The 11927-nt window shown below is 45.5% G+C and overlaps 1 protein-coding gene across 1 annotated transcript; it reads right to left on the minus strand.

Annotated features, from left to right (window-relative positions):
* Positions 1-6: 6 nt before the first annotated feature.
* Positions 7-11548, minus strand: TBC1D13 (TBC1 domain family member 13; the record flags this gene model as incomplete). The annotated part of the gene is made up of 10 exons (XM_035890096.1): positions 7-4199; positions 4899-4956; positions 5185-5345; positions 6866-7029; positions 7724-7931; positions 8746-8905; positions 9064-9146; positions 10551-10650; positions 10947-11008; positions 11504-11548. Coding segments are annotated over 10 exons (1107 nt in total), but the record flags the coding sequence as incomplete, so codon positions are not given.
* Between the last annotated feature and the right edge of the window lie 379 nt (positions 11549-11927).

Genomic DNA, 11927 nt, shown 5'->3' on the forward strand with positions numbered 1-11927 from the left:
CCAGCGTGACCTTTGCGGTGTTTTTCTCCGAGAAAAGCCACCGCTCCCCCGGGCTGGCCCCGCTCCCGCCCGCGAGGTCGCAAGGGCAAAGCAAAACCGCCTTGCCGAAGAGGAGACGGCGAGGGAGAGGGGCTAGCTCCTACACACCCTGCTTGCCACGGCTTCCCGCTGCTGCTCGGGCGCTTGGTTCCCCCCAGCCGCTATCAGGACATTCAGAAATACCGAGGTCAGCACCCGTAGCAGCGTTCACTCCAAGCTCAACACAGTGGGCGAGTCGCATCACCAACAGGAGACGTTTGCACAAAGCCACCCTAACTAAACGTTAAAGGAAGCATTATAAAAATAGTGTTTAAAAAGCATAAAAGAGGGAGTGTTAGAGGGATGAAGTGTTCTCTATACCCTGTTCTGGCAAGTCTTCCCAGACAAGGTTAAAACAAACAAACAGGTTATTTGTTCCTGTCTTTCAGGGAAAGGGCATTTTTAGACGAGCGCTCCAAATGGCTAAAAGTTGCAGACACTCATTAAGGAAAAACAGCCTTTGCTTTCCCAAACACCCAACTCCCCCAAAGCAACTTCCTGGCCTTCATTCTGCTCACTGCCAAAGTCTGTATAATTCTAGGTTAGGTCATAACCTTCAAACTCAGTGTTCTGACAGACCACCATCAACAACTTGACCTCTACTATCCTGTTGCTTCTACCTCATTGGCAACACCACAAAGTTTCCTGAAGCCTGAATCACAGCAAGGTGCAGGTAGAGCGGACCTCTTCCTCCCACGGAAGGTTCATCTCTCCCCACATCCAGCACGATGTCCTGCTTCTCCTCCCAGTTGAAGATAGGTCCCCCTTCCCCTGCCTGCAAGGAATGTGTTGTAAGAGCTATTTAAACATCCTCTGTTTAGGCCCCCATGAAGCAAGGGGTCCCCAAGGCACCCCAGACTAACACCTCCCAAGCCAAAGAACTGCCACTTCATCCAACCTCACTGCTCCTGCAGATCAGGATTGATAGAAATCAGAAGTAGAAACGTCTCAAGGGTGGAGCAGTTGTTACTTGGCCACACAAGCATGGAACCACCAGTTAAATACCGCCCGACTTCAACAAAACGAAGAAAAAATTACCAAAAGCCAAGGAATGAAGCCAAGGAAACTCATGAGGAGATTCAAAAGCTGGTAACAAGACTTTCTTTCTCCCCTCAGAAAATCTGGTTTTGCTCTTAAAGAAAGGAGTAAGTCTTTGAATAAAGAAATGGATGTCCCAAGTCATTGAAAAGCACACCTCCTTTTAACAGCCCTTTTCAACAGTGGGACAGAAGACCTGCCACACAGGAGGGCACAAGAAGGGACATAAAACAGCTTCCCATGTAGGTACCAGCCTCTCTGGGTGTATCAAAGTTGTTACAAGTTCTCCGCAAAGAACAACTCAATCAGTTTAGCAGCCATAGTCTGGATAAAGCTAGAGAATTTATCTCAGAGAACCTTTCCATCAGACAAAGCTCTCATTGCATCCCATTAAACCACTGCAGACTCCTTTTAAAAGCATTCACCATCACTCTCTAAAGTAAGACAGCACAATATAAGCCCTCTGGCACCTAGGAAGGGAGGAGACAGCATGTGACACCTGTACCGAGACAGCCACCTGCACTGCTACTTCAGCAGCCACCTCCCCGGTGTCTTCCCCGAGTGTTTGTAATGCTCCAGGCCACTGCAGGAGAGCAACCTCAGGGCCCAAACGCTACTCTGAAAACAAGTGGAAGTTAATCTACAAGTAATGCTTTAATCCCGATTTGCCTGCTGCCTTCTCAGATTATTTTAAGGAGACTCTTAGCTATTCGGAGCAGGAACCCTCATGGATGCTCCTGTTAGCAGTGAGAAAATACAGCATAAGGGAACCCTGCACTTGCCAGGGGGACCCAAAATGGACAGCCCAGGTATTTGGGGAGGTGCAAGCAGAGCTTGTACATGGAATGTGAGAGGGCTACAGCAGTATTTAGAACAGTTCTGAGGCAAAAGTGTTTGCAGCAGGTTCAGTTGTGCCTAAGATTTTGACCCTCCAGTTCTACATTTGTGCCTACCAGCTAGCCGTTTGGCTGTATGAGGTCTGACTACTGGCCTCTCTAGCGCAGGGTACCCAAAAGCTGAGACTGTGAGACCACCTGGAATAGCTCAGCAATCGATACAAAGCAGGAAGAATATCCATCCAGTGGTTAGAGCAGACAGGATGCTTCATCACACAGCTGTCCTGGCCTATCAGTTCCATATTTCTTGGAGGAAAACTCTATCCTCTAGGAAGGATTGCAGCAGAGAGGAATACTGTTAGCCACAAATATTAGTTACAGATTGGTTTAGTCTTCAGTTGCTCTTGCTGCACCACAGCAGCAACACCTGGCTGCACCAGTGCCACTTGAACATCATCTAAAGAGATAGAGACTGCTTGGGATTGCCATTAAGAACATAGGTGCATGCATCAACCTGTCCTCCAGTCTCCCCACCCACCCTTGTGAGAATTACAGTAGCCTGTAAAGAACTGGCCTTCAGTGAAGGAAATAACACTAGTAAAAAAGCTGAAGGTTGACAACATCCCTCAGGCTAGGGTGATTCTAGGCCATCAGCAGCTTAAGCAGATCTTACAAAGACGACTGACCTTTAACAAATCAATACCCATAAATAACCGAAAACCACAGTGTCAAACAGCTATGCAGAGGTGAGCCAGCACAGCACAGAAAGAAAAGGAAAAGCACGCTGGATTAGTGTTCACTCAAGATCTTCTGCACAACCCAAGGCACCTGGGCGCTGGCAGTTTCTCTCTTTGAGGATTACAGTTTCTGATCAGCTTGACACAGCTGGCAGGTTAGCAGTTCTCACCAAAGTTGGTCTTAGTTGATGTTCACCTGAGCCAGCTCCACTGTACTAGAAATGCAGCAGTTTCCCTCTCAGGAGGACAAGTGTCCAACTTGGGACTGTGACTCCAACAGGACCGGTACACAGAGAAGTGGATCAGCCCCAGCAGTCAGCTAATGACAAATGCTTGTATGCCCACTGGATTGCACCAGAAAAGGACTCTTAATTGTAGGTCAGACTTGTACCATGTCCCATGTCTCTTCCTGACAAGAAGTACTATGAGACAGTATCAAGGTTACTGTGACCAGAGCTTACGCAGGATAGTATTAAGCAAGCCACTGAGGCAGAAAACCCCAGTGCCATGCCTGTATAAGCCCCTAAATACAGCAGTCTTCATCGCAAACGACCAGATGCCAATTTCTTGTATTTCAGAATCCTGATTGTAGCTGGATGTGCTCCAGTTCAGAGGCAGGAAAGCAGCCTGAGGCCTTCCTGCAGCAACAAGCTCCTGCTCTAAGGCTGTGCGTAATAAGGCTTGACTTCAAACTACACTTCACTCATTGATTAAAACCACCACAGTCTTGCTTTCAAAGAGGCCTTGTTGGTAAGGTGATTTTGGATTCAGGCAGTTTCAGTGCACAAAGTTGCCAACTGCAATGGTGTCCTCCCATCTCAGCTTCTCAAGGTCTCTTCTCCAGGCAAAGGCGTCCAAACTGCTGGATATCAGATGACAGTCACCAGAAACTGATGCAATCATCTTCACTGCACACGCCAGGGATGGCCAAGCACAGACACGAAGGAGAAGAATCCAGAAGCTACTTGGATGGCAGGGTGTGTGACTTCATTGGGATACATTCTGTTCACAGGAGGCAGATCCTTCTGTACTCACCCACCAAAATCCACTGGACTCAGCCTGTCCCTTTGCCATCAGAAGTTACTCCATGTGTTACTTCCATGATACAGGAGTCCATCCCTTTAGGGATATGCAGACAGATGGTTTCTTTCTCCCCAAATTTAAAGTTATTAAAAAAAGATACAAAGAACTGCTTTTGGCAGCATAGAGGCATTTGAGATTTGAGAAAAATCTGGAGTGCAGGACCCAAGTAGATGGGGAAGTAATCAGTCGTTGAGCTAATAAATAGAGCAGAAGGAAGTCTTCAAGGTGGCCAGTAGCCCAAACACAAAACCTGAAGTCCTGCAGAGACCACTGGGAGTTTTAATGCACCACACTGCATAGGGGCACCTCCTGGGATCCGCTGCCATACAGTTTCTCTGACACCTTTTGTTAGGCTCACAGACTATTTGGAATCTTGAAGTTCCTTTGCCTTCTTCAAAATCAGGTGAACATCAGAGATAGGATAATCCTATGTCAAAGAAACAAAGTGATGTAAGTGACTACTTAGCATTTCTTGTTTCACTTAAGCAGGGCAAACCTTGACAACAGCATTCTTTGCCTATTACAGCAAGCAGCCATGTTCAGTTACTCCCCTAACAGCTAACAGTTTCCTGTTTTGTAACTGATCAAGCCTCAATACCCTTCAAGAAGGTTTTCTTTAATTTGCCCTCCAAGGGTACAGTAAGCTGGCCTGCTACAAGGGCTATCTTCATGCCAGAAAGCCTTATCAGAGCCAGTACCTTGCACAGCCCAAAGCAGGAACTGGCAGAATCTGAGATACCCTACTGTTCAGTGCAGGTGTTTTCAACCTTGGGCTCTCACAGATCTCAGAACTAAACAAAAGCCTCTGGCCAATAAATTTAACACTGTTACACAGGGTTTCACCTCTTTTCTGGAAAATATTTGGGTTTTTTTGCAAACCAAAAGACATTAAGACCCTCTAGTCTATGGCAATTTCTCTGTAGGCTAGAATGGGTGCACAAGCAAAAGATTTGCACTTCCAGTAATGAGCACACTGTAAGATCCCTTAAGATTTTTCTGCATACAAACATCAGAAATCTGGTACTTCTCTTCAGCCAGGCATATCCTCTCTCATACCCTCACCCTCTCTCACAGTACTATTTTAAGACTCATATTGCTCCCTATGCCCACTATGTTTAATCCTTACCTGTAGCAGCCTCATGTTCAGAGTGAAGTCTCCTTCCAGCAACTGATCCCGGATTAGTCTGAAAGATGGAAATTATTCCAGCTACCTTTGACTCTTTATAGAGGAACTTTAAAACAGACTACACTGTGCCCTTATTGAAAACACTTTTGAAAACACTTTTGCTACCATTGTAACAAGTGACTATAACCTATTCACCAGATAACACATGCCTACAGAAGACTCCTGGATTCACAGATATAGGTAAAGGAGGGAAGGAGAAGAGCAGGAAGGCTACTTATGTACTTACGTCAACATGGCACAACAGACGAGCAGAAGAAAATCAAAGCGCTTATCATCAGCAAAGAGGGAGTCCCAGATACGGATGACATCTGGCAGTAGGAACTCTTGGGACAAGAGCAGCGTCAGCCAGCGGAAGGCAAAGAACTGGGGTTTGATGTTCTGTTCTTGCTGTTAGACAGGCACCAGGCAAAGAATGAATACGTGCTCTCGGCCAGTTCCCTACGAGTAAGAGATGCACCCCATGTTTCCATCCCCATCTCCACCCTGATATAGCTGTAAGCTGCCAACTCGTACTGCAACATTAGCAAGCCCACTGCCTCCTTCGAAGACTCTCACATTCAAGCTAGACTGAGAGACATTTTCCGTACAGCCACGCTCCATGTCCACAAAAAAGCCAGAAAATGTTCCTCTGTCCACAATACAGAGTAAAGGAAGCTTTTCTGCCCAAAGGCACTATTTGTGTTAGTTCCGTTAAACTTGCCAAGTAATTTTAATGTTTCCATTTGAACAGCATTTTATCTGCAAAGCCACAGCCCTCCCCCTCTAGCAGAGGCACTGTTTTGTCAGTATTTCCTCTCCTTTCCAGAAGCCCTGTATTTATCAAAAGGTTTACTATTCACAACAAGAAACAAAGATGGAACAAAGTTCACACTGATGGTCAGTAATATATAATGTAAGCACTTCTAGCCTAAAGCCTTCTTGTTTTCTGCTGTCAAATCCAAGGGACCGTAAGTTTAATCAAGGTCAAACAAGTTCAGGATCCTGCTGCTGCATGGACAAGACCCATTTCCTGCCAGCCAAAGAGTAAGCAGTTTATTTTCTCCCTATTGAATCAACTACCAGCCAACACTGTGGGTTGTGTCACTCTGCTGACAAACCATCTTTTGGATTATAAAATAAATATATCCTGATTTTTCTAAACACAAAAAAACCCCTGTGATTTGGTGAAGGTTGGAGTAACAAGAACAGCTTTCCCTTACAAATTCTCCTTGGACTTTCACACCAAATGGGCTCTAAGACCTGAAGATGTTTTCAACAAAAGCTGCCTTCTATGCGTTCTACAAAACCCACATCAACCCAAGACACTCTGAGACCCCTTATGAAGGAGAATGATAGAATTAGGGGGGTGGGATGGTCCAGCTTGCTAGATTTCAGTTTACTTCTGGAATGATCTCCACGCAGGTTAAATTAGTGCTGTCAGGGCAGCCAGGGACAACAGAAGCGTGTGTGTGGAGCGGGGGCTGGCTTTTATTTTGTTCTTAAAGACAGAAACACAATTCCTGTAACCTCAAATTCCAAGGAACTCTACAGCAAAACTCATGTTTTGCCCAATGACTAGAAGAGAGCAAAAACTCCAGCTCTGACTAGGCCTCAGCTCAGGTGACCAGGGATCATGGCCAAGTCACTTCAGACTCACAGCTGGCAGCTTTGCAACAACTATTGTTTGCTTTCACAGGCAGGCAGGGGAGGAAAGCCTTGCTGTGTCAGCTCGCTCTAGTCTTACTCCAAGGAGTTGTTTCAGCTCATAGATACGAGAGCCTCTATTCCCTACAGGCAAAGCCCTTCACACACTTTCAACCTTTCTATTCAAGCACAGTAACAGTTTAACAAAATAGGTTGACATTTAAATGCACTATTAAGCTTCACTCCTCGCATTCCAACACTCAGAAAAACACGTAGCTCCTCACCAGTTTCAAATACAGCTCCACATCTTTTTCCTTCAGGGTGGAGTAGACCTTCTCCATTTTGTAGGTAATACCACACTGAGAATCATCCAGACTCTTAATGAAGTTGTCCCGAATTTCGGCCATTAGATTGGTAAAGCAGAAAAACGTGTCTGCTTCAGCATGTTCTGGGGGGGGAGGAAACAAAGAAAAAAAAAGATGGGAGAATAGAGGAAGCATCGCTGACAGGCACACAGAATTACAACTGTTCTTGCTCCATAACCTGGTTGCTGTACTGGATTCGAGTAGTGTATCCCACAAAATCTTGACTTGCTTGTTCTTGTCTGGGACAAGACCAGACACTTTTTTTTTTTTTTTTAACTAGAAATATCTACAGAGCCACTGCAAATACAGCCCCTGTGTGCAACACAAGGTCTTCAGGACATCGGGTCACAAACCAGTTATCTATGCCCAAGAACACCACCTGTTCTCCCCACCATCAGCACACACTGTTCGGAGCTCTGGTGAAGTCGAAGCAACTGACAAAGTACTCCCATTCCATTCTTTTCTTGCCAGGTATATATGGTATGAGCAAATAAGAGCTTCTAAAAGGATTTTAAGTTTCAGGAAGTGCAACAGATCCATGCAAACCAAACAAAAACCCCTCAAAAATCCTCAGTTCCCATGTCCTCACCACTCACAGCCCAGTTTCTATCAATTTGCTGTGGTCCCCAAAACTCCTCATCTCTTGCTATATTTGTTTTTTGGCCCTGATCAGTCAAAACAGAGTTCTTTAAAGAGAGCCTTATTCCCAAAACAGCTCTTTACACAGAGAGCATGCAGTACAACAGCCATTACCGAGCAGCCAAAAGAGTCTCTCACCTTTCCATTCGCTGTTGGGATCTGTAGCAAAAGTGTAGTAAAGAGGCCCCACGATTTCATTCATCCCCTGAACGTACGCTATACCAGGGTTCAGCTTGGCGTAGATGAACAGGATTCGCTCCACCACTTCCCAGTGAGCTTCACAGCCGTTGGGCAGAACTTCATACTCGCTCAGAGAATTAGGAGTTGTTTTAAGAGGTGAGCTCACCTGAAGAGCAAAGCAAGACCAAGACTGATTCAGGATAACCAGCTGGCACAGATAGTTTTGTACACATGACAAGCTTGGCCTTTAATATATAAAGCCTCCCCAAAAGATTTGGGCAGCTGATACCAAACAGGCAGGTGTTCACATAAACCAAGACAAGTAACTGAGGAAGCACAAAGGCACTGAAGTCCTAGTGCTGGCTATCCCTGAACAAAGCAGTCTGTAATAACAGACAGTTCCCCTGAATCACCACATGAACCAATCCTATGCAGTACGAAACCACAGCAGTTCCACTTCTTTGTTAGTAGTATGAGGAAAAGCATAAATCTGTTGTGGTAGCAAGCCACCTTCCCCAACAGTGTGTGGCGCTTGTACTGTAACGCTCATGGAAGAGGAGAGACAACATACATTTCAGCAGATATCCAGCTCTTTTCCTAATTGCAGGTTTACGAGATCCAGTTCTGGAAGACTATGCAAATTTAACTTCAATAAACTGACCCTTCAGTGTTTCGTTCCCATACAGAAAGGCATGTGTCACACATAAAATACTCGCATCTTCCTGCAACTTCAACTTCCACCAGAAATCAAGAAAAAATAATCCTTAAAATTAAATACACCTATAATTCCCTACTAACTGTCAGGCACATTAACTGATTCTACAAAGCTGTCTAGCCAACAGAAGACACAGTACCTGCTGGGGTATTTGCTTAATTCAACCACACAAGCATAAAGAGAAACAGAAAAAAGCCTGAGAAACACCCTTCCCCTTATCAGCTAAGATGCTTTGCCCCATGGACAGTCCCCATCTAGATCTCACATTTGTAACCCCACTGCGGTTTCGCGCCACCGTCTGTGACTTGAGTGTAGTCTGCTCCACCCGCTTGCGCAGCGTCTCAAACTCATTTTGGGGGTCCAGGATTAAAAGGCAGGGGTAGTCTGTTGGGCGCTGGAAGAATGCCATGTCAGGGTACAGCCTCCTAGGATGGACAGAGAAAGAAATCAGGCATAAGAAGAACGAAATACATGCCCCATGTTGAATGGGAGGCTCAGTTTAATATTAAACTTCGTTTTCAAAGTACAAAGTGTTAACCAAACCACTCAGGTTCAGAAGCCCGAGTTGTTATGCCTCACACACCTGACATCTTTGTCTATCTGGAGAAGCACTTCATTATCCTTGAAGTAAGTATTCCATCGACTGTCTGGGTTTGGATTGAGGGGCTAAAGAAATAAATAACAGGAACAGAACAAACATGTTTCACATGTAGCAAAATCCTCAGTAAATATACACTGATTTAACACTTCTGCTGTCCCTCTGTCATCTAGTACCAGCACACTCATAGCACATCAGGTTTAATTTTTTCACTCACTAGCTACGTTTAGTGTTGTTCCTTCACACAGTGTGCAGGAGGTGGATCAGAGCTTGTGAAATGAGTGAGCATGCAGGTTCACTTAGAGAGGCAGAAGCCAACATCTCTGATCCCTTTTTACCTGCCTCTTAATGATTTTGTTCCCAGATCAGCTATCATGTCCCATGTCAACAAGATTCCCAATTGAAGCTCCAACCCGTACAACGGAGACGATCTTTGTACTTAGGGTAAGAGTTACCCACCCACACAGTACTCGGGTGTTGTGGTTTTTAGTTATAAGTATCCCCTTTATCTCAGCTCTGAGAAGGCTGATAAAGAACCACCGTTATGCCCAGGAAAAAGGAAACACATATTAATATGAACAGCCTATCCTATATCTGACCAGTTCTCCAATATGACAAGGTTAACTACCCCTACACACACACTTTCCTCTCTCCAGATCAAGATCCATGCAAAGTTAACAACTAACCAAGACAAGGGGGGCGTGTGGGAGGGTGGGGGAAAAAGGAGTAATGTTCCAAGAGATTCAAAGATCACCGTAGACTGCCAGCATGTGGAATGTTACAAACATGCTCGCTTTGCAGCACCAAGGCCTCCAAAGATCACAGCAGCACAGATGACTCTATGCTAGCAGAGAAGTTAATGTTCAGGACAAGTCATGGAAGCAGTTGTATCATTTTACAGTCTCTTCTGATCAGTTACTTTATTCCCCCCCCCTCAACACATACACTCTTAACAGCACTTTCAGAGAAGAAAAAAGCCAAGGGATGCAGGAAGTAGTCAATTAAAAAAAAAGTCAGCAAGTAGAACTATACATAAGTGAGTCTCTTGCCTTCCACGCCACAGTCCAGCTTGACTCTCCTGCCTCTTTATGTCCTCTGTTCAGAGTAGCCTCCTCTGAGTCCACCCATGGACCTGACTTCCCAGAAGCACATCTCTTTGCTAGAGGTACCTCTTGTGAGCCTCTCCCTTTCCCTAGGAGACCTGGCCAGCTAGACCCAAAGGAGGGGAGAAAGTATTTGCATAGCTGAAAACAGCTCTCCTCAGAACTATTGGTGCTTTCCTAACAGTTCACAGTGAAGGCTACTAAGACACAAGTACCAGGCTGCTACCTAGGAACCATCCCTCCTGCTAGCAGGGCAAAGTTCTCTCAGTCCAAGAACAGAGCCAAGAGCAGCCCAGGGATCTAGGCTCCAGAACAACAGTTTATAGGCCTGGGGAATCTTCTGCAACACAAAGGCTCAACAGCACTTACATGATCTTCTAAGGTCACATCTTCCCTTGAAACACCCAGGTTGGCTTTGGCAATCCCAGGCTGGATAATCATTTCCTTTAGGAACTGGGAATACAGATCCCTTAAGGAAAAAGAGAGGAATTTTCAATGACACAGAAGATTAAGTCAACATAAACACCCAGACTGAGTTCAGACAGATCTCTCTGTACCACCCTGCTCAGCCAAAAGCCATTTGATTTTATCTTCAGTTGAGTTCAGCTGAAGAGGTCAATCCACCAGACCCAGGAGACAGCCTACAGAACAGTGCATTCCGCACAAGAACAATTCATTTTATGAAGGTACTTAATTATTTAAGGCACTATTCTCCTTCTCTGCAAATATCATTAGAAATGAAAGAGCAAGTAATGATGCCCTCACCTCTGTTTCTTCAGCAAGGAGCTCCATAAGGCTTTCTCTAAAGGGAGGTAGTTCAGAAGTATCTGTACAGAAGATGGATGCACACAAATTAGTATTTGGAGAATGAGCTATTATACCTGTAAGATGAGCAAACCAAATGCAGCAGGTAGAATTGTCTCTCTGAAAATACCGGGAGCTTTCTCCAGAAAGCCTAGTACTTTGCCAAGCGACAGTCAGGAATATTTCAAGGACTGGTTTCTAACACAGGCCTATTTGTAGGACTGATCAATAGCAAATCTGACTGAAATGCACTCCTAGCTTAATACTGAGGGCGGTTCTCATGCAAACAGCAGACAGCCACTTTCTATCATCCAAAGAGCTGGCTGTCCTCTGTCAGTCAATGCTATTGCGATTGTGCCAGCGCTGATCTCCACAAATTACTGTTGATTTTGAGTGGCTTTTAAGCTCTGGATATTTTTTTTTTGTTTACAATTTTAAGTGACCCAAAAATACTATGCATATTCAAGCAACCCAAAGCATCACTTGCAAGAAACAAAAGCACCCCAAGCAAAACCCACCTTCCAGCATAGGCAGCGCAGCCCACCATCAAAGGGAATTCCTGTGGAACATCAGGCAGAGAAATAACTACGTTAGCCCCACTCTCCTCACTGTGGTTTGCTAATGTCACCCCACAAACAGGCAAGGCAGTGCTTTTCCTCCCCAGGGGCAAGAAGTTTTCACAGGGACGCTACAGGGGTTATACACAGCGCCAAATTTGCTGGTGCCTCCCACGAGGGAGGCTGCCTGCGGCAGGCGTTGGAAGCAGAAAGCTGGGGACCGTGCAGGTGATGGACAGGGCACAGCAGAAGCAACGAAACCCACAAGCATCTCAGAGAAGGGGAAGGAAGGGTTGGCCTGGAAGTTTGTGGCTGTGCTCTAAGGCCGGGTGGGGACCGCTGCGGCCTGACGGAACTCGGGCTTGAAAAGACACACGCCAGCCTC

This window comes from Egretta garzetta, unplaced genomic scaffold, assembly GCF_000687185.1.
Source record: "Egretta garzetta isolate BGI_Z169 unplaced genomic scaffold, ASM68718v1 scaffold190, whole genome shotgun sequence".
NCBI lineage: Eukaryota > Metazoa > Chordata > Aves > Pelecaniformes > Ardeidae > Egretta > Egretta garzetta.